The 25998-nt window shown below is 42.3% G+C and overlaps 1 protein-coding gene and 1 non-coding gene across 3 annotated transcripts; both read right to left on the bottom strand.

The window, feature by feature from the left end:
* Nucleotides 1-1993: 1993 nt before the first annotated feature.
* On the bottom strand, nt 1994-2066 carry TRNAF-GAA (transfer RNA phenylalanine (anticodon GAA)). The gene has a single exon. It is a non-coding gene; the product is annotated as a tRNA-Phe (tRNA).
* Nucleotides 2067-10946: 8880 nt separating this feature from the next.
* On the bottom strand, nt 10947-25578 carry TGDS (TDP-glucose 4,6-dehydratase). Of its 2 annotated transcripts, XM_068425334.1 has the most exons (12): nt 25498-25578; nt 24331-24397; nt 23825-23893; nt 21107-21197; nt 19935-20077; nt 18156-18254; nt 17244-17303; nt 15463-15506; nt 15019-15184; nt 14424-14482; nt 12419-12516; nt 10947-12010 (listed from the first exon to the last, which is right to left on the bottom strand). In XM_068425334.1, exons 1-12 carry the CDS (start codon nt 25572-25574, stop codon nt 11910-11912), a joined length of 1074 nt encoding a protein of 357 aa, XP_068281435.1. In that variant the 5' UTR covers nt 25575-25578; the 3' UTR covers nt 10947-11909. The 2 variants fall into 2 exon arrangements, with proteins under 2 accessions (XP_068281435.1, XP_068281436.1); XM_068425335.1 differs by lacking the exons at nt 24331-24397; nt 25498-25578 and adding an exon at nt 23196-23411 and having other exon boundaries at nt 23825-23844.
* Nucleotides 25579-25998: the final 420 nt, after the last annotated feature.

The raw sequence follows: 25998 nt of genomic DNA, 5'->3' as shown, positions 1-25998 counted from the left end.
GGGTGTTGACTCGACTGCTTCATTATGACCAAATACCAGGTACTGAGAAGATCTTTGATCTAACAGACAAAAGGCTTAACTGAAATAATATCTAGAATTTAACAGACGACAGATCCAAACTAAAGTAAGGAATATATTTGGAACAGTTGCAACAAATTACCAAGAGAACTAATGAATTTTCTGCCTCTTCATGCCTTGAAACCTAAAACTGGTGCCCTCCTTAAAAATATGCTTTGGAAAAATCCAAGTTATTTTTCCCAACTTGAAAGTAAAGAAAGGATCAGGGGGAAACAGAGGAACGATAAAGACTAGATTACATTAATTACCAGAGTTTCTCGCTATTCCTTAGACCTTCTGTGAGACAGAAGGAGTTTCAGCTATCTGGTGACAGCAGAGGAATAGTGAGGTCCAGGAATTTTGATCTCCACTTCAGCTTTTGGTGAGAAGCAGTCTCTAATCCTTCCACCCCTGCCTCTGTGCCTGTCCTCCTGAGAGTCTCTCTCCCTCCCTGCCCCTACCCTCCCATGCCATCCCGCTCCTCTCCGCAGAGTTTCGCTTTCTCTTCTAGCGTTCCTCCCTTCATCGACAGCGGGAGGTGGTGGAGGGCAGAGAAGGAACCAGGAATGAAGATTTTTGTTTTCAGTTCTTCCATCATAAATAAAAACCTTAAGCTTAGAAGAGATAAAAAAGGGGAACTGGAAGGCAAACCCTCCCAGACACTACATTTCCTGTAGCCAAGGAGGACAGCAGGCACACGCAGTGTTGGATAGGTGTGGGCTGCACAGCGTTTCTGTGATTTCAAGGAATGTGTTGCAGCGTGTCCTCCCCAATTCTGCAGCACAAAGCACTGGAAAAAAGGATGGGGAGGGAGGCTCAACTGCTTATCGTCCCCCACCTCCTTCACAAATAGCCTCTGCGTGGTTTTTTCACACTCATGCCACACGTATGAGATGTGCACATGCCAAGCGCTGCAACTTCGCCAGGCTTCTACAGGTGGTTTGTACATGCCAGGCTCTGCAGAGCAGCACCTGCGCAGCCACGCCATCGCCTGGCAGTCCAACACGCACACTTGTAAGAGAGGTAAAACAGCATCATTTCCCTGAATCTCACCATGGGAAACAATATCCTGGGCTGCATCAAAACCCTGCTGGTCGAGGGACATGATTCTGCTCTTTTACTCCACTCTCGTGAGACCCCACCTAGAGTACTGCATTCAGCTCTGGGGTCCCCAACATAAGAAGGACATGGAGCTGTTGGAGCGAGTCCAGAGGGGGGCACAAAGATGATGAGAGGGCTGGAGCACCTCTCCTATGAAGAGAGGCTGAGAGAGTTGGTATTTTCCAGCCTGGAGAAGAGAAGGCTCTGGGGAGATCTTCTAGCAGCCTTCCAGTACCTGAAGGGGGCCTACAGGAAAGTGAGAGAGGGGCTTTTTACAAGGGCATCTGGTGATAGGATGAGGGGTAACGGTTTTAAACTGAAAGAGGGTAGACTTAGACTAGATAGTAGGAAGAAATTCTTGACTGTGAGAGTGGTGAGACACTGGCACAGGTTGCCCAGAGAAGCTGTGGCTGCCCCCTCCCTGGCAGTGTTCAAGGCCAGGTTGGATGGGGCTTTGAGCAACCTGGTCTAGTGGAAAGGTGTCCCTGCCCATGGCAGGGGGGTTGGAACTAGATGACCTTTACGGTCCTTTCCAACCCAAACCATTCTACGATTTTATGAGTTCCATTGCTTTATTAAAAAAAAAAAATTAGCCAACCAAGGAGGATAACACAGAATTTCAGGCCCAGCAGTGCCATGCCAGTGGGGCAGTCAGCTGCCCGCGCTGCTACCAGGTGCTCCTGAGTGACACTTGGACGGCTACAAACTATATGTTCATGGCCCCACGGTCGCCATCTGCTCCCCGGTAGGGGCTGGGGTCGACAGGGCCTTGGCCGGGCTTTCACCGCCCCCCGTGCCCGCGGGGGGGTGCCCGAGCGGACAGAAAAAAACTTGCTGCCGAAACCCGGGATCGAACCAGGGACCTTTAGATCTTCAGTCTAACGCTCTCCCAACTGAGCTATTTCGGCTACTGCGTAAGATTTTTCCAAATGGCACCACTAGTCCGTTCTTCTCCCTCACCCCACCCCACCCCACCCCACCCCCACCCTCACCCTCACTTCTCCCCCCCATCGCCTGGCCGGTGTTTTCGTGGGACGATCTAAACAGGAGCGATGTTACTCGTCCTGCATCGCCGGGTACCGTGAATACGAATTGATGACGGGTCTTTGAAAATAAAACCGTGCCTTAAAGCAAAGACAAATACAGCAATAACACAAACCTAAATATTTATGTGCATGCATCATACATAACCTGCATGTATTTAGTATCAGGGTAAAGGTGTTTCGGCTGCGGCTCCCTGGATGATTTGGGGGTAACAGGAAACAGAGTATTCTGGGGGATTCAAGAATGTTAAATTGGCAGTATTTTTGCTTCAGTTTTCAGGGACTTTATTTTGAAGCCTGAGAAATTCTGTACAGAGCTGATGTACCACGAAGAGAAAGGGCACCTCCATCCTCATTTTTCCACAGTCTTGCTCGGAGATGCACATTCCCCAGGGGAAGCTCTATGTCACTGCATAAATCACAGAGCCTGACGAAGCATAATTATAAGAAAAAATAGTTTCTTCGCACATTGTCGGGTAGGCATTTATTTCAACAAGTGACTGTTATCACACTCCTGTGGCTACAGGTCGAAGGTAGAGGATGCACCCGAGTGCACACATTAGCACATGGGGCACTGCTGCTGGACACTCACATCTCAAGCTTGTGTTTATTTGCACATCCCACGGCTCTAGAAAAGCTACCCGTGGGAGCATCGCCTATTCATGCTCCCTGCATGCTGCGTGGGGAGAAATGGTGCTGCAAGACCGCCCACTGCTTCTCCCTGCTGTCAAAAAAAGCCAAACCAACCTCTGCCTTTTCCACAATAAGAGAGGAGTTTAATAAATCCCTCTTCTTTTCCACTGTGGAAGAAGCAGCCTTTTCCCAAACTAGCTCTGTGAATATTTGGTGACATACAGCCCCACATTTTTTTTTTTGCTCAAGTTGTCCCACTTTTGGAAAGTCTTTTGTGAGAAACCACTGTTCTTCAGGAGCTGACATATTTTCAGAAGTCAAAACGCTGAGGACTAGGCCAGCAGTTACTTAGTGACTGAAAGCAAAAACTCTTTAACAAAGAATTTCAGTTAGGGAGAGGTTAAAAAAAAAAACACACATACCATTGTACTACAGAGATGTGCTAACAACATACTGATACAAAATCTCATATTCTCATGATTTTCTATTGCCACTGGCAATGACTGTTTTACTGAGAAATGATGAATGTAATTACCTAATGAGCACATCTCCTATTGATGCAGCTAACAACCTTGTGATCTTTGGTGCCGATAAACTCCAAATGTGTGATGACATGCATAGAAATAAAAACACTGCTGACTTTAGAGTTTTCATACATTACCACAAAAATCAGAGCTACTATGGATCAACGGGTTATTCTAATTTTTATTATTTTTAGAAACCTTTGTTTTGCCAGGTGAAATAGAAATGGCAATGGAAATAAAAACTAAAGGTAATGCAAAACAAAATGAAACAAAAACAAAAGGATGATTCAGTCTCAGATATTTAATAAAACAGCCACTTTTCACCCCAAACAAAATATATTTTTTGTATGAAAGCTCCTCTTACCGAAAAGTAGAAACATATTAGCGTTTCACGGCTACTTGAAGAGCATAAGAACACAGTTTTATCAACACGGAACATACTGAGTCCAGCCGAAGCTATTCACAGCTTTCTCCTAATGCACAACTGAATTTGTGCTGTTTTGTACCACTCCAGAATAAAATTTAAAAAACAAGCAAAACAACCCACCCAAAACCATTTTTTTCACCTACAGCCTTTCTCCTATACCTAGTAAAGGAGAAGGTGGACATAGAAAAGCTGTTTTCTAGGCTGTCATCTTATGACAACATAAACCAGCCTCAACCACAGCTGGCACCCCTTAATGCCAAGCAGCATGTAAACATCAGCAAGCAGGTGCCAAGGCCAGACCAGAGACAGCCTTGGAGAAAGCAAGGATTATCTCCACCACACAAACTGGGACTGATATGCACCCAAAGGCCCCACAGGCCACTATTTGCAGGGCAGCTGGACTGCAGCCAGCCCTGCCTCAGCTGTCCACTCCACTGTCTTCCGAATTCTTTCCCTCACTGCTTGCAAGGGATGTGCTGAACGGCAGGCTTGGTACACCAAGATAATGGGGCAGCAATGTTCACAGAATCAACCAGGTTGGAAGAGACCTCATGGATCATCGAGTCCAACCGTTGCCCCTACACCACCCTGTCAACTAGACCATGGCACTAAGTGCCATGTCCAGTCTTTTCTTAAACACATCCAGAGATGGTGACTCCACCACCTCCCTGGGCAGCCCAGTCCAATGTCTAATAACCCTTTCTGTAAAGAAATTCTTCCTGATGTCCAACCTGAACCTCCCCTGGTGAAGCTTGAGGCTGTGTCCTCTTGTCCTATCACTAGCTGCCCGGGAGAAGAGGCCGACTCCCACTTCACTACAACCTCCCTTCAGGTAGTTGTAGACTGCAATAAGGTCACCTCTGAGCCTCCTCTTCTCCAGGCTAAACAACCCCAGCTCCCTCAGCCGTTCCTCGTAGGTCAGACCCTCCAGACCCTTCACCAGCTTGGTCGCCCTCCTCTGGACTCGCTCCAACACCTCAACATCTTTCTTGAAGTGCGGGGCCCAGAACTGAACACAGTACTCAAGATGCGGCCTCACCAGTGCCGAGTACAGAGGGACGATCACTTCCCTAGACCGGCTGGCTACACTATTCCTAATAGAGGCCAGGATGCCATTGGCCTTCTTGGCCACCTGGGCACACTGCTGACTCATGTTTAGCCGGCTGTCGATCAGCACCCCCAGGTCTCTTTCCACCGGGCCGCTTTCTAACCACTCTTCCCCCAGCCTGTAGAGCTGCATGGGGTTGTTGTGGCCGAAGTGTAAGACCCGGCACTTGTTCTTGTTGAACCTCATGCCGTTGGTCTCGGCCCATCTATCTAACCTGTCCAGATCCCTCTGAAGGGCCTTCCTACCCTCCAGCAGATTGACACTCCCACCCAGCTTGGTGTCATCTGCAAATTTACTGAGGGTGCACTCAATCCCTACGTCTAGATCATCTATAAAGATATTGAACAGCACCGGCCCCAGAACTGAGCCCTGGGGAACACCGCTAGTGACCGGCCGCCAGTTGGACTTTGCCCCATTCACCACCACTCTCTGGGCTCGGCCAGCCAGCCAGTTTTTAACCCATTTAAGAGTCCACCCATCCAAGCCCCGGGCAGCCAGTTTGTCCAGGAGGATGCTGTGGGAGACAGTGTCAAATGCCTTACTGAAGTCTAGATAGCCTACATCCACAGCCCTGCCCTCATCTACTAAGTGGGTCACTTGGTCATAGAAGGAGACCAGGTTGGTCGAGCAGGACCTGCCTTTCATGAATCCATGTTGGCTGGCCCCGATGCCCCGATTGTCCTGCATGGGCCGTGTAATGGCACTCAGGATGATCTGTTCCATCACCTTGCCTGGCAACGAGGTCAGGCTGACAGGCCTATAGTTCCCTGGATCATCCTTCTGGCCCTTCTTGTAGATGGGCGTTACATTTGCTAATTTCCAGTCAGCTGGAACTTCTCCAGTTAGCCAGGACTGCCGGTAGATAATGGAGAGTGGTTTGGCAAGTTCATTTGCCAGTTCCTTCATTACTCTGGGGTGAATCCCATCCGGGCCCATAGCCTTGTGGGTGTCCAACTGGCACAGCAGGTCACTAACCGTCTCCTCCTGGATCATGGGAGGTTCACACAGCCCCCTGTCCCTAACTTCAGGCTCTGGGGGCCAAGTCTCCTGAGGACAACCGATCTTGACATTAAAGACCGAGGCAAAGAAGGCATTGAGCACCTCTGCCTTTTCCTCATCCCCTGACACTACACTACCCTCCTCATTCAGCAAGTGGTGGAGGCTCTCCTTGACCCTCCTTTTGCTGTTGATGTATTTGTAAAAGCTTTTTTTGTTATCTTTGACTGTAGCAGCCAAATCGAGCTCTAATTGAGCTTTGGCCCTTCTAATCTTCTCCCTACATGACCTGGCCACGTCCCTATAGACCTCCCAAGTTACCCGACCCTTCTTCCAGAGCAAGTAGGCTCTCTTTTTTTCCTTAAGTTCTAGTCTAAGTTCCCTGTTTAACCAGGCCGGTCTTTTTCCCCGACGGCTTGCCTTCCTACACACTGGGACAGCCTGCTCCTGAATATTTAACAATTCCCTTTTGAAGCATGTCCAGCCTTCCTGGACTCCTTTGCCCTCCAGGACCGACTCCCAAGGGACTCGGTCCACCAGCCTCTTAAACAGGCTAAAGTCAGCCCGCCGGAAATCTAAGGCAGAAGTTCTACTCTTGCCCCTCCTTACCTCCCCCACTATCGAAAACTCTAACATTTCGTGGTTGCTACTCCCAAGACGGCCACCGACCCTCACATCTCCCACTAGTCCTTCTCTGTTCACAAACAACAGGTCAAGCAGGGCCCCTCCTCTAGTGGGCTCATTTACCACTTGCATGAGGAAGTTGTCCTCCACACATTCGAGGAATCTCCTAGATTGCTTCCTCTCTGCCATGTTGTATTTCCAGCAGACATCCGGCAAGTTGAAGTTGCCCACGAGTACAAGGGCCGGCGACCGGGCAGCTTCTGACAGCCGCTTGTAAAACGCCTCGTCCGCCTGCTCATCCTGGTTGGGTGGTCTATAACAGACTCCCACCGTAATGCCCGCCCTGCCGACCTTCCCCCTGATCTTCACCCATAAACATTTAACCTTGTCAACCTCACCATCTTCCTTTATTTCAAAACAGTCCAAGCACTCCCTAACATACAGCGCTACCCCACCGCCTCTCCTGCTTCTCCTGTCCCTCTTAAAGAGCTTATAGCCATCCATAGTTGCACTCCAGTCATGAGAGTCATCCCACCATGTTTCTGTGATGGCAACCACATCATAACCTTCCTGCTGTACAGTGGCCTCTAGCTCTTCCTGTTTGTTGCCCATGCTGCGTGCACTGGTGTAAACGCACTTCAGCTGGGCTAGCGGCCTTGCCCCCGACGCAGGCCTGTCACCCCTAGGTTCATTTGTGGCTGCCCTGGTCTTATCCCCCTCCCCCATTGAACCTAGTTTAAAGACCTCTTGATCAGCCCTGACAACTTCTGGGCCATAACCCTTTTCCCCTTCTGATTCAGCTGTTCCCCATCCAGCATAAGCAGGCCCGGTGTCATGAAAGCTACCCCGTGGTCAACAAACCCAAAATCCCACCTACAGCACCAGTCTCTTAGCCACGTATTAATCTGTTGTACTTTCATAGTCTTTTCCCTATTTTCACCAAATACCAAAGGAATTGAACAGAGAATATCACCTGCGCACCTACCCCCTTTACCAAACGCCCCAGGGCCCTGAAGTCCCTTTTGATAGCCCTGGGACTTCTCTCTTCAATCTCATCCCTACCCACCTGGAATACTAAGAGTGGGTAGTAGTCAGAGGGCCTCACCAGTTGAGGAATCCTCCTGGCAACATCCCTTACCCGAGCCCCAGGGAGGCAGCAGACTTCCCTGTGAGTCGGGTCTGGCCTGCATATGGGGCCCTCTGTTCCCCTTAGCAGGGAGTCGCCTATAACAATTACTTTTCTTTTCTCCTTTTTGGAGCTGGTTGCAACCCTCTTACTTGGTTGCTTCTGTTTACGTAGCCCCGTAGAAGGTCTTTCACCTAGATTCATGTCTTCCTGACACTCAGGAGGACTCTCAGGCTCCAGCACCTCATACCTATTCTGCAGGGGGACGTGGGGAGGGGAGGAAGGTCGGGATGGGATTCGCCTGCCACCCCGAGCAGGGACCTGCCTCCATTCCCCCCCATCCCCTCGGTCTCCTCCTGCTCCTTGTGGAGGAGGAAGAGGATCCTCCACTACCCGGGGAGCATTAGGCCCGTCCGTTTTCCGCAGGACAGGCAGGGAACAGCACTGCCCGCCATCCTCTTCCTGGGATGCTCTTGTACTCCTTAACCTTTCCACCTCCTCCTTGAGCTGGGCCACCAAGGAGATCAGGTCATCGACCTGTTCGCACCTCACACAGGTGAGGTCTCCGTTACCCTCGAGTGCCAGGGCCAGGCTCTGGCACTCCCTGCAGCCTGACACCTGCATCTCTGCATGCTTCCGCAGCAGGTCTGTTTGGGTTGCCATGTCTTTTCTGGCACCCGCAAGGGACTTAGGGCCCCGCCGAGTGGAAACCATACCTGCCTGCCCGCCTACCCTGCTCACCACCCTGCCTGCAAGAACTGCTGCACAAACTGCCACGCCCCTGGGGCTGTGCCCTCCTCCGCCCCGGGACACACACAGTCACTGCTGACTCACACAGTCACTGCTGACTCCCCCTCTCCCCTCTGGGCAGGGACTAGTCCCTGTCCTCCCAGAGGCTCTTTATCACCCGATCACAGGGGGTGGTGCTACACCCCCTCCTCTCCTGATTCGTTGCCGGGAACTTCCGGGTCCAGGCAGGTCTCAGGCTGCTGCTCGGGGGGGCCCGGAGCACAGAAACCGCACAGAAACCGCCCGCCCGCTACGGCCCGATCTCTCCCCGCACTAACCTCAGTCGCTGCCACCGCCGCTGCCGCCGCCGCTGCCGACTGTTGGTTTTCCTCAACGCACAAGGGGTTTCAGGAGCTGCTTCTTGAAGATCTGATCCAACCCACAACAATAACCCCCCAAAAGAGATGCAGAAGAGACAGCTGTCCCCAAATAATTTCCCACGTATGAGCCTCTTGTCCATGATGGAACCTGAACAAACCCTTCACCGAAGGCCAGCCCTTCTCCTTTAGAAAGCTTTAGCAATTTAAGTGACATACACAATCACTCCATTTATTTTCTTATTGGTGTAACCTCAATTTGTTCTGTGATAGAAACCTTGAGAAAAGTGGACTGAAAGATTGCTGTGTTCACAGTATTTTACATCGCTACCTTTTCCTTCTGTGGAAATGCTTCTTCATACCTTCCACATGAAAATAGTGAGATATAAAACCTAAAAGCATTACACTTCTCCACATTAACAGTTCGCTAGCTGATCCCTTTGCCCTTTTCTTCCTGCAGAAACCAGAAGGTTAATGGCAAAGTAAGGTGTTTCTTTTAACAGCAAAAGACTTTTCCCTGCCAAAGGAATGCTCCTGCCAGAGCACTTGCCTGCTAAGGCAACCTGATCTGCAGCATCAAAGTAGCTCAAAGCAAAAGCCTCCTAGATTAATTTTTTTTTAATATATATAGATTTAAAAACGTGTGTGTGTATATTTATTTACATATATACAAAAATAAAAGTAGGAATACTGAGCCAAAAATCAAACACTTTGAAGGATTAAATCTTCAAAAACATTTAAACTAGAACAGCTGCCACTAAAAATCGAGAAATTCATTCCCAGTAATATCATTTGTCTGTACAGTCACATGTTAAAGCTTGCATCTTCAGCAGCTAAACATTCAATACAACTTTCAAAAGATCTGTTCAGAGAACAAACCACACACAACTGCTTTCTTCTGTATATTTCTGATCTGATTAAAAATCAACTGTGATGGTGTTATGTTTCAAAGACACTGTACCTCTTTGTAAGATTAAAAATAATTTCGTAAAAAATAATCTATAACCTCTATTCCCAAAATTGAAGACACATCACATTACCAGTATTCCAGCATAAACAGATGTGAAAGATACATACTTTCATGCAGCTCACCCAGTTCAGCTGCCACAGTAAGCATAAATACAGCTAAAAGATTTTTGCAGTAGTGCCGCTATTTCTGGTATTGCCTTCTGTAAAATACAGAACAGTAAGGTAAGTCAGTAACTCTGCATATTCTAAGGGAGCTGTATCTCAAGAAAATATAAAAATTAAGAAAATACTTGAATGTTACCAGCAATGTGTGCTTGACTATGAAATTTAAGTGATTCATCAATAGCAACTTAACCTTGAGTATCTGGTAAGCCAAGTATTTTAACTGACTAGTACATATTAAGTCCTGTAACTTCTGTCCTTCCCAAACAGAGGTTTTGACTACCAAACCAAGTATCAGAAACACCAAAAATACAAGTGCAATACAATTCTAGCATAGTATTATTATCCCACTTTGTCACAGAAAACTCACCTCCAGTAACACATTCCTAGACTTCAGAACACATACTTGGTGCTAAGGTAAGCCTAGAAGCTTTACTGTTCAGCCTTCTTTTAAGGTGACTCTTACCAACCAAAAGTAGCATTTTATCACCAGCACTGTGCAACACAGAGGGGGGTGATGAAGTTGGGAGCATCATGGGTCCAAGGGCACCACTACGTGTAGGCAATCTGCATCCATACTATTCAGTTTTATGTCTGGTTACTACCAAAACTCTCGCAGGAGCAAAGCTAAGGCAAATGCCCAAGCTCCATTCTTCCTGCACCCAGAGCGATGAGGAAAGGACTTCTGCACACACTTGTGTTTTGAGAGTTAACACCCAGTTTCTGAGAGACTTGTGAAGTTGCAGCAATTTCCGAGGACACCATCACATCCTAGCCCTACGATTCTGCATCTCTACCCAGAGGCAACAGAAGGGTCTGGGACTGTGCCAAGTAGAGAAGTTAAAGGGATAAAACCAAGAAGAGTTTTCTCTTGTATATCTGCCATCTCTAAGCCAAAAAAGTGAAGACAGTTCTTCCTATATCCCCCAAAAATTAACAAATATAAAAAAAAAACCCACCATCTACTTTTTCAACGTTTACTTAAGAGAAACCAGTTACACCGTAACTTTTATTACTAAATCAACTTTGAAAAAAGATTCATTATTTCTAGAATTGAAGTTTCCTCCCAAACTTTCCATTCAAATATTGCTTCATCTTTAAAATGTTTGTCACTAAAAAAAATAAACACAGCCTGTGAAACACTGCATTGAATAAGGTGTGCCAAACCACAATTCACAGGAAAAGCATTTAAAATTTTTCTCCAAAAATAGCCTTTATATCATAGGAAATAACATCACTGGAATGTTAACTGTGTTACAGTATTTCAAGTTTGTTACAATATGTTGAGAAAAGGAAGTTAACACGTAGAAGACAGTAATACAGTAAAAAGATGACATCTGAAACAGAGCAAAGTTTAAGAAAATGCTTCTGGAAATTTCAGTGAGAACACCTGCTACTTCTTGACACCTTTTTGCCCCCAACTCCTTTAAAAAAGGGCATTTAAAGTTATAGAGTAGATAACAGTTTAATCCTTCATCTACAGAAGGGGATAGTGCACCAACAGAGAAAAAGGACTGAATCATATGGGTGCCATATCTAGCTTTTATCAACTGATTTATACTCTCCAGAAAATATAGCAGTTTTCCCCTTGATTAAAAACAGAACGTAACTCTTTAAAATGACAAAAATAATATATTACACTAAAAACACATTAATACAGATGAGCGATTCCAGAACTAAAACAAATTTCACTGAAATTCTGAAAAGCTGTAACCGCAATTAATTATTCTAAATTAATAAGGCAGATTTGACATCAGTTACACTAATTTATGGCATTATAAATATTCTTCACCTTGTGCAGTTCTTTAAAATCAATACCTAGTGAGAATATAGTATTGCACCAAAAGCGGAAATTAAGAGGTTCAACTTATAAAGTGCTGAAACCTTTCCAAAGTTGTGCCGTACTGTAGTTCTGTATTCATCATGGTTCATGTATCTTGAACACATTAAGACTTCAGTGTGGCCACTTGATTGCAGGCTTCAAAGAAAAGACTGTATGAGGTAGAATAAACTCCTTCAGGTTCTCTGCCACCTTACGGACTGCTGAGCTGTGCAAATGGCTCTGCCACAGGAAAGGGCTCCAAAGCTTTCTCTGCGCTTTTCCAGTTGTGAAAGTTTTCTTTGTACCATTCAACTAGGATGAAGAGAATGATGATGAGTCAAGTTGACCAAAGATAACAGAGAAATTCAAATATTCCACAGATATCGTAAGACTGACAACATGCTAATAGTTCATTATGCAAAATTTTAACCTATAATATTAAAAAAATCTAGTTTAGATTTTATAAATTCTTTAAGCAAGACATTCTAGCATTAAAAAGTAATTAATTCTAATACCTGATACTACTTTATTGTGATTAACCTTTTTTTTTTAATCAGGTGAATTCACTACTTAAAGCAGCCAATTTTATGCAAAATTAAAATGTTAAATTCATTCCCTTTAGCTTCTCATTAACTAACCTATATACCCATTTTTCCCCTCTTTCCTTTTCCCTCCTCCCAGCACTTCTAAATCAATTAATGTAAAAGGCACCAGTCCTACTTGTTTTCTTTATTCCTTCTTTCCAAGGCACTTTAGGTCTCCATCCTAAATTGTGCATTTTTTCTGAATTCATTGGGTATCTCAGGTCATTGGTAGGTCTGATGAAATATAAAATGCACAAGGAAAACAATTTGATTAGACTTTTTCATTAATTAGAGATGCAGTACTTCACATTGTCTTCAAACCAACATCAGGTATGCTTCAATTTTGAAAATCCCCATCAACATGAACAGATTGTATTGGCTTCAAAAAATACGCGGCAGTTGAGTGTAGCTACAACAATACAATTCAGTTTGTACAGTCAACTAGTTGGAATTGACTAGAATAAATATGAATTCATATTTTTTGGCACAAAAATGAATGCAAAGCTCAAATCACTGCCAATGCAATTGTGCAAATCAGTGCATTTGCAATTTAGAGTCACTACGCAAGCCAGTGTTTTCTAATATCAGCATTCACATTTTTCATCCTGAAAGCCCACAAATTTTCACATACTTGACATTTGAAAGACACAGACTTCCAAAGCGGTATCATTACAGTACCTCATTAGCTACACAAACTTAGTAATACTGAATATGTAGAATCTCAGGCTGCAAGATTCGACACAGAAAGAGGTTCCCTTCATTTAAGCATAGCACAAATTTTCACTTCCACAGTCTGGCAGTTAGGTAGTCTAGTCTAGCACTCCTGCATTACTGGCACTAGCATACTGAATAGTTAAGCTACCTGTGCAGACAGAAATCAGCTACTTATCACTGTTACTAAAACAAGCTAATCTCAAGCAGAAGCAGAACTCATTTTTCCATGGCAAGTAACCCCCATGACCTTTAAGTCGCTCATTATAGAATTAAATCATTAGTTAGGCATCTTAAGAATCTTTTATAAGGCCTCAACATTCTTTGAAACATATATTCCCATGTGGTTAGTTTTCCCAAGCCCATTTATGTTTAAACATTAGTGGACAGGGCCTAATACACATGAAGAAACACCTCAATCTGAATTACACTAAGACCTACTGAACAGTCACATCATGTGAGCCAAAGGCAATTTGTTCAAAGACCTGTGATACACTCAGATAGGATTCTGAAGAACACTTCCTTTTAAAAACAAAAATTGGTACATTTAAAGACACTTCAGTTGCCATGACAACAATCCAAATGTGAACAGAAAGTGAGAATTCTAAAGGCCATAATACTACTTAACTGCTATCAGTAGATACGTCATTTCTAATCACTCTGGAGAAAGAGAGTGATATCTAAAGTAAGCAGAGACTCATTGTTACTGCAGAAAAGAAATAGAGATAAAAGAACAGAGCCAAACCAAGCCTGAAATTAAGGACGGAAACACAGAGCAAAAGCATATTTATAAATAAGCTATCCATTTTTGCCACTGCCCTAACTTTGGCACCTCAGAGTTTTACATCTACTTTTGAGATAGCAGCTTCAGCTTAAGACAGGAATCTAACTACACTCAGTAGGTGTGTATTTCTGCCTGTGAAGAGCAGGTCTTGCCTATAAAGCACATCTAAGTCTGAACTAGTCACATTAATGTCAAAATACTAAAGCTAAATGAGAGACGATGGGATTCATCTCACTCAAGTGATGTTGAATACAAAGTACTGAACAAACTACCTAAACTACCCTTAAGAAAAGATTTAGTCATCGTGTAAAACTGTCCTTTCCCCAGAGCAGACTTCAGTAGTGAGAAGTCTGAAGAAAGTCTGGAGATCGACAGATTAGCATTACACATTCCCCTTTAAGACATATACTTTGACCTAAAGATTTAAATAATAAATGGAAATCTTGTTTTTCTATAAAGTGTTCTGTACAGATCATAGATGCAAAATCCACTAACAAAAAAAAATTAAGAAAGCAAAACAGCTCTTAGTCCCTCCAAAGTTTTCCCTCTTGCAGAGCAGAAACACTTTCACAAAAAACTCTTTTGACAAGAGACCCAGAAACCTTTAGGATAAAGCTATCCTCCATATGCTTCACTATTTTCTTACCTGTCTTTGACATAATCCATCCAGTGCTCCATTTCAGATTCCGAACTGGTCTTCTTTATCTGTCAAGAAGAGAAACAAAAATCACTCCCATACATCTTGCACTGTCTTAACATACATTTAACAAGATTTAAGTCTGTTAAAAAAAAAAAAACAAACCACTAACAGAAATGGTCTTTTGTCTAAACTGAGTTTTCAAACTACCGAAATTATCAAAACTACCTAGAACAATTCCAACACTTCTCCTACATCTGAGCACTGCCTAACCATTCATAATCAAATTGTGAGATTTTAATAGTGTTGCATTCTCAGACCAAAACTGAAGCAGCCAGCATAAAAAAAATAAAACCTACCAAACAGCATTTAAGCATCATGCCAGTTATGTCCCAGTCGGCATAACCAATACAGAAATGCAACACACGATAGCCTGTACTGCAAACTTACAGCTGCCACAGGAAGGGCAGCACATCCTTCTGCTACAATTACCTTCTAAGACCCACTACACGCCTAAGCTCTCTCAGAGCTACAAAAGGTTTATAGTAGAATTGTTCGTATGTGCAATGACTGGTAAAGAAAAGCACCATAACTGTTTACTCACTAAATGGATTAACTCCTTAGCAAGCTGGGCGATGGACATCTCAAAGTTAGTTCCAATGTTATAAATTTCACCTGGCTTCCCCTCCTTCAGGACAGTAAGGAATGCTTCTACTACATCAGTCGCATAAAGGAAATTCCTTCTTTGAAGTCCAGAACCATGAATACAGCTTAAAATCAGGAAAAGGCAAGAAATTTTTGTTAATTCTTAGATAGAAGCATTCCATTTATTAGACTGTGTTTTAAGCAGTTTTGCTCTTAGCAGTTACCTGAAGATACCTTAAGTAGCTGACAAACAAACAATTCTCTAGTTTTTTAAGAAAATCCTATTATTAAAATAAGCAATTCATAACTTTGTAAAATGATAATTTCCTAACTATACCACATATTTGTAACTGTAATTACAGTTCTATAGCACAAATACCACATAAAAAAGCAAATTACCTACCATTTTCTGTTCTGTTGCAACAAAGATATAAACTTTGGAATAACCTAAGGAATTGAACAAAAACCATTACTCCATTCACTAATAAGTATCATTAAATATTTTAATAAGACCCTTTAAACACTTTCAAGTTTTCTTAAGTCTAATCAAAGAACGCATCAAGTCCAGAAACTGCAAGGATTCTATCACTCTGGTGTAAGCACAGTATCTTTTGCACCATATTGTTTTTTCTGAAGTTCACAGGAAATCAAGGTGTTTGTGTGGAGATGGTTTTTGGTTTGGTTTTTGGGATTTTTTTTTTTTCTAAGACTAGATGCCTCTATTGTGTTGTAAACTTATCCTTCTGGTCAACCATTGCAAATCAGTAGTTAGAAATGTAACATTTTTACAAAAGAAAATGTTTCCATTACTTTTCGCACACAGAAGTCCAACTAGGGATGACTATTGCAAACAGCTTAGAACGTGGTTTAAACATCCAGCAAGCTGCAGTAAATCTATAGCCAAAAAGTAAGAGTCATTAAAATAGTTACATTTGCAAGAGAACCAACAGAAAATTTCATGATAAGTAAACACGGATCAAGTGACAGCCATTAGCTTGCAGCATAAAGATTTACATTATGCTCAGCTACAGGCTTATATCTGTTCATAATGTCCCAGAAACGTCAGAACAGTTGGCCCTGCTATTAAAGTTTTTAAACTGAAGCCATTAGAAAGCTATTCCAATTCTTTTAATTTTGTTAACTAGCTACTCTAAATATAGGAACAGACATACAAGGTAAAACTAAAGATTCATCTAGCCTACTATTGTGTTTTTAGCAGTAACTAAAAGTGGATACCTGATGAAGAATATATATAAGCTAAAAGCAAGTAAATAGTGATACATCCCCTGAATATACTCCCAACATCATGTAACCTGTAGCCAGACATTTCCCAAGCCACAGATCAGTGAAAAACATATTTTAAAAAAACATTGCTTATCCATCTGCAATAATGTAGGGGAAAATAAATTTCTTTGCAAAAAAACCCCAACACATAAAAAGCAACTCAAATTTAAAAATATCTCACTAGAACAGCAAAATATAGCTACGTTTCACACAAGCTCTGAACTCCAAACAGTACATATGATTGTCACCATCATTCCATCACTGTATTTCCATTCACTAGCATAGCAGATCTTGGTATTGCCTACAGAGGCAACACCCTCTCACTAATAACGACTTCAAATAGTTACCCTGCAAGGTATGTATGGACACACACAAAGAACAAGTCACTCTGCGCTACTTCTCAGCATATGTCTGATTGCTACAGCTTCATCTTACTTATTTTCTGTACAGGCTGGAACATCTCTTTCTATAACAGACATATGGCTCTCTCACAATTTACTTTTTGAAATGTTTATCTTAAGTAATAACATTCCTAATCACAGCACATGACATGTGAGTTAATGTAATTCATAAGGGAACCCTACCAGACATACAGCAGTTAAATATCCTTTGAAAAACAGAAAAATTACAAAACGAAGTCATTGTAGTAAAATTCACATAAATAACTAGAAATCTCTAATTGATGCTTGACTCACAACCAAAAAAAAAGTGTTCATTGCGTTGATGGTAAGACATGTTAGCGTAAGATCAAAATATACAGTCACGGGTAAGCGTGGACAAACATATTTGCAAGGCAGTGCTTTTTTCAGAAGTCAGTCCATTCTTATGAGAAACAAGTAACATCACTGCAACCCTGAATTATGGTATACGGAAGCTCAGTAAAGCATAGGTTTAACTTACTTTTTCTGGATACTGGTGTGGTCCATAAACATTACTGCTCCGTGTGATAACAACTGGGAACTTAAAAGCATTAAACATGCATGTGATTACATAAGAAAATATATACCAGTAAAAATCTGTAGGCTTCTTGCTGATCAATAAATAACAAAATTACACACCCACAGTGCTTATTCAAAAATCTGCAAGCCCTTACAAGCATTAATGAATTAAGCTACTCATGCTTCTGTCAAATAGGCAAGGGCCTCCAGCCTTCTGTTTGTTAGAAGCATCACAAGTGACAAAATGTTTGTAACCTCTCAGTCTTGCTATGGAACCACTGTAGCACATTACATGCATGCATCTGGTTGACTGAAGACTGGCTTACTACTTCTTATTCCAAGAAAACATTTCACAGTCATTAACATCTTATTCAAGGCAACTTTATGTCAGAAACAACTTTGCAGAAAGACATGTCAAGAACAAAAATCTAAAGGATTCAAAATTTTAAATATTTTTGCTTAAATCTGAGCAATAGGTTTTTTCCTTCCTTTTTTTTTTTTGCTAAGCCTAGTCTTAATACAATTTCAATTTTGCATATTCTACTTCTGTACAAATGGATTTCCTTCAAGTTTAACACTTTTTAAAATTGCTAGTGTTCTCTTTGACCATTTTATCAGAGAACATTTTTAGACATTACAGTTCATATTTTCAAAAAAAATTTAAAAACATTTGACCTCTCTCCACTGTTTTGCAGTGTATCTCCATCAGTAAGTGGTAGACATCCTCCGACACATCCAAACTACAAGACTAGCAATCAGGAAAGAGGTGGCACTGTGTGAACTAGTACTGATTTTTTTTTTTTAATACATTTATATACATAATCTAGGCACTTAAGTATGAGCTTCAGAGTTTTTGAAGCTTGCATCAACTTACTTGGTACCTTTCCCAGTAAGACTGAACAAAACACTCTGCAGCTGCTTTGGAGGAGGCATAGGGATTTGTTGGACGTTTTGGTGAGGATTCATCAAATTCCTAAAACGAAAAGAAAAACTTGCATTACTCAATTTCTTTTGTTCAGATAAGTCTTAAAGTTAAAAAAAGCTGCAGTTGCAACTGAAATAAAAATCCCTAAATATCCAAGCACACCAGTCTGAGAAAGTCACCCTTCCACTTATAGCAGAAGACCAATAACAAAAGACAGTCTATTTATCAAACACAGGAGGCCTCCAGGATACCAGCAGTAATATTTTTATACTTCTACCAGAGCACTTCACAGTGGCAAGTCCTCAGATTTTTATCTTGTAAAATAATCACTGTTGCCACAGGGAGGTTCAATCTTTTTCAGGCTCATATTGTGTCAGAGTGCCATTGCACCACCGCTAGCAAATTGACCTTTCAGAGCTAAATAAAAGGGGTCCATTCTCCCTTTTCTATCAACTTCATTTCTATAAGAAAAGTAGAATTTCAACCCAAAGCCTTCCAAAGCAAGGCTTCAACAATTCTGACCTGTTCCAGAACAGGTAGCTTCATGGCTACCTTGCCACTTCTATCTACTTCTCATTTGAGGGGGGAAAAAAACCAAACAAAAAAAACCCCACAACACAAACCAAAACGAAATACAATAATGAACCAAAGGAAGGAGGGATTCTACACTGCCTGAGGTGCAATTCATAACAATCAGCTAACGTGATTAAAGGACTCACTGTTCTTGTCTGACCTTGCCTCTGAAATTAATTGACCCCGATTTACTTTTTGACCTTCCTCCCATCAAAAAAAAAAAAATAATCCTCTCTTCAAGAACTTCTACTATGATTCACAAAGAGAATGAAAAACAGATTAAATGGAAGTGCTCTTTTCAAGGCCCAGAGGTAGAAAAAGTTCACTTGAAGTTGTCTCAGCCAAACCACTGGTCTACATGCAGGAAGGAAAACAACATCCTTGGGTATCATAAAAGTCTACAGATCAAAGTTTTGTTGAAGGAACTCAAAGACATTGCAACACCAAGAAATTGCACATGACTTTTCTGAAACACATTAGTATTTTCATGGATTATGGCACAAGAATCCTTGACTGTTATTTACACCAATAGAAGGATAAGCATGCATAACTTGCCTTTTTACTGAGCTAAGTTACATTTCCTGAATTACGGTCAGGCATAAATGGAGAAGAATCAAAGATTTCCATAGAACAACAAGAAACATCTACATATTTCTTCCAGTAATACAGGAATGGTTTCCTGTTCAAATTGTCAGTACCTACAGTTCTGTTAGTATTTCAGCTAGAGTATAAAACAGTTCTCTGCCTGTCACGTTCATAGCCAAGGCAGAGCAGGAAAAAATAAAAATAAAAATAATAAAAAACCCACAACATACTGTGCACATTACAGAAGTCTCATGAATGCTCCAAGGCAAAATTTGTATAATACGTTCCTTTGATACTATCCGTGAGAAGTATTCACGTGTCATTAATGACCTCAATCTCACTGCTTTAGTTAATAGACATTCAATACAAAACATGCTACAAAAAAAAATTCAGGACAATTTTGATACTCAGCTTTCTAGAAACAATCAGTGCTTGTTTACAAGTTCCAGAATTGTCAGAAATAGCTCAAAAGTCATACATTTACAGGGGCCAATGAAAGTTACACTCATTTTGTTTTCACTATTAAAAGCAAGTAAGGCTAGAAAAACCCTCATGCACTTTCAAACTCACCTCATCAGTGCTACCTCCATATACTTCATCTGTACTAACATAGACAAACTTCTCCACATTGGCTTCATGCGCAGCAGCAACCAGCACATTAGTGCCATAAACATTCACATACGTGAATTCCAGGGCATGCCAAAATGAAAGATCTACATTAAAAAAATATAGACAATTCTGATTAAATTTAGGCAAGACATGGCTCCCTATTGAACCGTAATATTAGAGGCTGCAATATAGATTGGGACTTTATCACTAATTCTTTGATTGTCAGATAGCAAGGTCATTATTAAATGAAGGCACTTCCTACACTTACTTCAAGACAAAATCCTTGCTCTCGACAAGAGGCTGGAATCAGGAGCAAAAGCTCATTGGCTATCGATGGCTCCACTTGAAATACCATTATCTAACTTTATTTAAGCGGCAGCATAACTACTTCCTCTCTCCACTAGGAAGGGCCAAGCTCAGTAAGAAAAGTATCATTCAAAGATAGTTGTAAGAAACAGTAATATACACCTATTACTGTTAATTCACTAGCACCTGTTTTAATTCTTAAGAATTGTCCCACTGACCTAATGACTTTGTGCATACCAAATTTGACAATTTTGAGAAGTATTTTCCTGGAGAATTCTTCAAGGATTTCTTCTTGTGATGAAAGAAGTATGGTAGGGATAGTTCTCACGAACAGTGTTACTGAAGAGTGGTAATCTGAAACAGGCACTTTTAAGTATAATTCACTCTCTCTTCTTAAAATACGGGTAGGATTCTGAAGGGAGCTATGCCTAATCCTTCAGCGTTCACACTGTGTTTTTTCCTGCAAGGTTAAAGCCAATCAAGTAAAAGCTTAAGACTATGAACAAACTCTTTTTTCCTTTGTTTTCATGACTCCACCAGTACACTGGCAGTTACATGTGCATCTAGATGGAATTTAAAAGTGTAATGCAAAAAAAAAAGGGCACATTTATGCACAATTAAAATAGACAACAGTCATATGAAGCACTTTCTAAATTAAGGTTGTGAACCCCTTTAAGTTAAAAAGGCCACCAGACCTTGAATCATGTAGTTTGTAGAGACAAACTATATTCTTGTTTCATATGAAGGGAAAAGACAAAAAATATCAGTACATATTTCAAACAAATATACTCCTGGAAAACAATACCAAAACATGCAACAATGCTCACCTACATGAGTTTGGGCTGCAAAATGAAGGACTATATCTATTTTCTCAGTTTCAAAGAGGTGTTTTATAAAATCAGATTCACAAATATCTCCCTAAACAGCAAAAAAAAAAAAAAAAATCAGTAACACGTTATTTTTGACAGAAAATAGTAAGTTTTCATCTGTACCAAGCATCACATAACAAACCATTACAAAGGAAGCACAGGATACAAATAGCACTGTCAACTGAGTTTTGGGCAATTTATCAATGCCATGTCTGAAATTAGACCAGATATAAATTTCACACATTTTGAGCAACAGCCTCAATGAAATTTCTTTCAGTATTTATATTACTACTTAACATTAGAAACAGCATCACCCCCAAAATATACACAGCAAAGTATAGACTGTAGCTTGAATGCTGAGGTTGAAATGACAGAGTTCCCACAGCGAGTAAGAGTTACTGGAGTCTGGCTAAGTGACAGTGACACCCAGTGGCCTTAGGAAAGGTGAAGTGGGTTTCCACTTCTGCCAAAATAGATGGTTGGATGTCTTGCAAGGACTTTGGGTTTTGTTGTTTCTTCTGGTAATTTTCTTTTAAATTAATATAATTAGAAAAGAGTCTGGCATCAACACACAAGCCATTCTTTAGCTTGACATAGAAACAACAGCAGCTTTTAAAGGTAAACACAAGCAGAGAAAAAGCTTTTGATATTTATCTGTTGGCTCAACTCAAACAAGATAGCACCTGAGAAAAAGGGGTGTCTTGGGGAGGAAGACTTCTGTATTTTCAATAACAAGTCAATTAACTAAAAACAGTTTAAATGCACCTATGTTTTAAGAAGTTCTCAAGCAACAATTCTGAACAACAGCCTCAAAGAAGTACAACATGTCAGAAATGGGAGAAAGATTTTCTTATTTCTTATCCCTGAACAGAACTGAAACCCTCCAGTAAATACTTCAGGCTCATATATTATTTTGAACTAAATGGTTACAGCGATTTTTTTTAAACTGAAATTCAAACTCAATACATCTGTGCTGAGCAGCAACAGAAATTATGATAAAACTGAATCCTTCATACAGCTCCTTATGCAAGTTTTCTAAACTTTTACTTCTCCACATTCCAAAACAGGCTTCTTTTCTACAGCACCACTACAGCTGTTATCTTTCCTGCTCTCTCCTAAGGCCAGTAACAGTGTTACAGTTCTAATCATAGGGCTTGTCCATCAGAAAGTACTTTTTCCAGTGCATTCTTTTCCTGTCAGTGTAAACTGCTTGACTTCATACAGCTGCATACAAGCTCTGATCAACCTTCCTTCGGGGAAAAAAAAAAAAAAAACAACAATAAAACAAACAAAAAAATCCTGAAAAGTTGGAATGAATTATACTGGTGTAAGTTTTGTGAGGACCTATTCCTACTCTAGCTCAGAAGCAGCATAGCTACATCATTCCTTGTTACTATCTCTCTGCTTCACATAGGGATCTGGCTGTTTACAGGATGCCTTCTAGAACTCTGCACTATCCCCAGCAATTAAATGTTAATATATATCCAGGTAACGAGGCTTTTCTACAGCATTCATACGTTTCATATCACATACTGCAAACTGACAAAATTAGGCAAAATAACCAAAAATCCACTTTGGGCATGCATACGTTTGCTTAGTAGACGTCCCCTTTCCCCTCATGCAACTTTTATCCCAATAGCTCGGAGATAATCACTTACTGAAATAAAGAGGTAGGTTCACAAAAATGTAAACAGCCATAGGGGTCACCAAATAAGTGAGGAAAAGTTTAATTCCCAACCTTGCCTGAATCTAAGAGATATGTTTAACTTACACATCAACGACCTTTGGCAAAGTTGCCCCCAAGTGGCTATTTCAGAAAATTAAACTATATGCATTTCTCTGATGTCCTGCAACCTCAGGCAGCCCAGCTAGACAGAGACACCAGCATCAGTACTGACTCTCATAGAGGGGGGAAGAACCTCAGCACACAAACCTAGCAGTTAGAACGTTTATCTGAACAATAAATGAAAATCTATTTCCTGTCTAATGATAAAACTGTGGAAACAGTAAAGTAATTTAATTGGCAAAGTTTTAAGAAAAGGCATACCTTAAGTGTTCCCATGAGACCCTGTTCCAAAACAACTATGAACTACACAGCATCAACAGCAGCAAAAGCAAGAATGTAGCCCGATGTCTAGTGCTAACAGAAAGAGTGCTGCACACCATGAAATGTGGCAAATGGCAGTGTTTGAAGGTGCAAAATCTAAGATAGCATCAGAGAAGCATGGAGGAGCCAAATCTGAGTCCATCTTGTCCATATCACCTATCAAAAGTGAAACAATCATCCCTAAAACCACTCATCTCCATAGTCTTGCTTTTACCCGTTCTGTATCTTTATTATACAATAAAATATATAAACTTTCAAAAGGCTACTTCATGTAAGAGATAGAACATACTGTTATACTACTGCAGTCACACACTTCTGCAGGTGAAATATGAAGAAATAAGGCAAACAGATGAAGTAAATGCTATTACATCCTTCCAATTGTCACATACATTGGCATATTACATACACTGACTCATTCTTGACAATTAATTAGTAGAAGTAATTTCAACTTTACCATAAATTAAAGCAGTGGCTTCTAGTTTGAGGAGCTCTGGAGACCACATTACCTTGGTACGAAGGCATAAAAAACAGTAAAAATTGAAGTTTTCTAGAAGAGAAGGCTTTATCACCTGGATAAACTTGTAGTTTTCCTTCTCAGAGACCATTTCAAGATTCTTCAAGCTTGCACAGTAGTCGAGCTGAAAAGAAATACCCACACAATATCATTAAGTGGGCTTCATGAAAATAAATAAGCTCAGATCCAACCTAATCACTAGGAAGTTTGAGAACAAAGTAAAAACTTCTTTCAAAATAAAAGCTATTTTGCAAGCAGACATGATGAAGCTTTAAAAACACAAAACTCTGAAAGACATTCTAAGTGCAAAAATTCTCAAACAGAAGTTTAGAACTTCAAAAGTTTCCTTCATTTTTTTTTTTTTTTCAAATAATTATTTGTGGTGGGCACAAGAGTGTAAGCATGAACAACAGCTGAATTTTTTTTGCATAAGAACAAAAGGATAGTCAAATAAAAATTTAATAAATAACGATAATCCATACAATTTTCAACATGCTATATATTGTATTAAAAATCATTTAAAACCATTTTCCATACCAAAAAAGAAAAGAAGCTACTTACCTTATCTAGATTTATAATCAGATAGTTGGGATAGTTTTTCACAAGAGAGACAACTACATGTGAAGCACTGCAGTATAGAAGAGAAACATATTTTACCATTATATAGTTAGCTTTAAGGTAACAAAGGGATGACAAATTACAAATAAGTTTAGCAATATTAAAAGACTTTGGGGGAAGAAGTGGCTGTACTCAAGACAGCTGAAAGAGTAATCACAGATATGTCAACATTATTCTATTGAAATCATACAGCCCATAACTGTATACTGTTAAGACACTAAAAATCAGATTAAAAGTTCATGCTATAACAAAAGAAAGCAGCACTGCTCACAGCCACCTAAAAAAAAAAAACGCACACCACTGTTACATGCTACATTCAATTGCCATTTCAAAATACTTTTACACTCCTAAGTTTATATATTAGGTATTACGGAGAACCCGTCAACTCTCCTAACCTGCAGCACTGACTCTCAACACCCAACTGTCCGACACTGCTGTGAGGTGTAAGAAGAAAGGATGGCCTGTTTACCAGGTGGCATTTCTCTCTGGTACAGTCTTGTGTACAGGAAGCGCACCCTGACAGTTCAGGTTTGGCAGGGTTTATTCACATCTCCCGCCCCCCAGGCTGGAGGGTGCACACAGAAATCTCGCCCTCTCGGAGCTGCAGACTGTGAGCACGCCGACGGGCTCAGGCTTAAGATGGACCTGAGCTTTCTCTGCCTCGAGCAGAGCCCACAGCACTGGGGAGCGGAGGTGAGGAACAGCCTTGGGCCCAGAGCTCTGTTAACCTCCTACCCCACCCCGGCTGAGGCTGAGCACCGACTCCCACCGTCGGCGCTAGGAGGCCTCTTCACCGAGCACCTTCTCATGGGCCGCGGGCGTAGGACAGCCGGGCAGCAAACCCGTTCACTCCCCGCCTCAAACTCCGCAGGCGGCCGCCAAGGAGAACCCGGTCCTGCAGAAACGAGGCGCCTAGGCGAACGCGGCCCGAGCTAGCGGCGTCACGGAACCGGCCCGGGACAGAGCTAAGGAAGCGGGCAAGCGAAGCGGCACGGCGGGACCCCCCTCCCGCCGCCGCCGCGTCCCACCCGCGCCCCCAGGGAGGAGGCCCACGGACCAGCCCTGCAGAGGGGAGGCCGTGCTCGGGACGCCGCGGCCGCCCGCACTCACATGAACCCGGCGCCGCCCGTCACCAGCAGCCGCTTCTCAAACACCGGCAGCTCAGCGGGACCCGGCGGCCCCGACATCGTCCGCGCTTTATGGCAGCAGCCCTCACGCCCCCCGCCCCTTGCGCCTCGACCTCACGACTGCGCATGTGCAACACGGGACCGCGCCGGTAGTTCGCCCGGCGGTTTCACGGGCGGGGCCGCAGCGACTGCAAGAGCCTGCGTGAAGAAAACGTCTTGCCCTCTCCCCGCGCACCCGAACAACGGAGCTCGCCACCCTCGAAGCGAGCGGCACGGGCACGCCGTGCGAAGAGACCGAGGCTTTGCCTCCACCTTCAACGGCGACCGTCATCTTTACGACTCTGGGTCTCAACTTACGGCCGAACCTAGCAACGGACACGTCGTAGCTGGGGCGGTGCAGCGTAGCGGGGCACGGTGGCAGGGGAGGGGCCGGCTGTTTCGGCCCCGCCCCCCAGGGTGGGCGCGCTCCCTCGCGCACGGCTCC

Source organism: Nyctibius grandis, chromosome 2 (genome assembly GCF_013368605.1).
Source record: "Nyctibius grandis isolate bNycGra1 chromosome 2, bNycGra1.pri, whole genome shotgun sequence".
In the NCBI taxonomy this organism is placed as follows: domain Eukaryota; kingdom Metazoa; phylum Chordata; class Aves; order Nyctibiiformes; family Nyctibiidae; genus Nyctibius; species Nyctibius grandis.
This window is presented reverse-complemented; position numbering and strand designations above follow the sequence as displayed.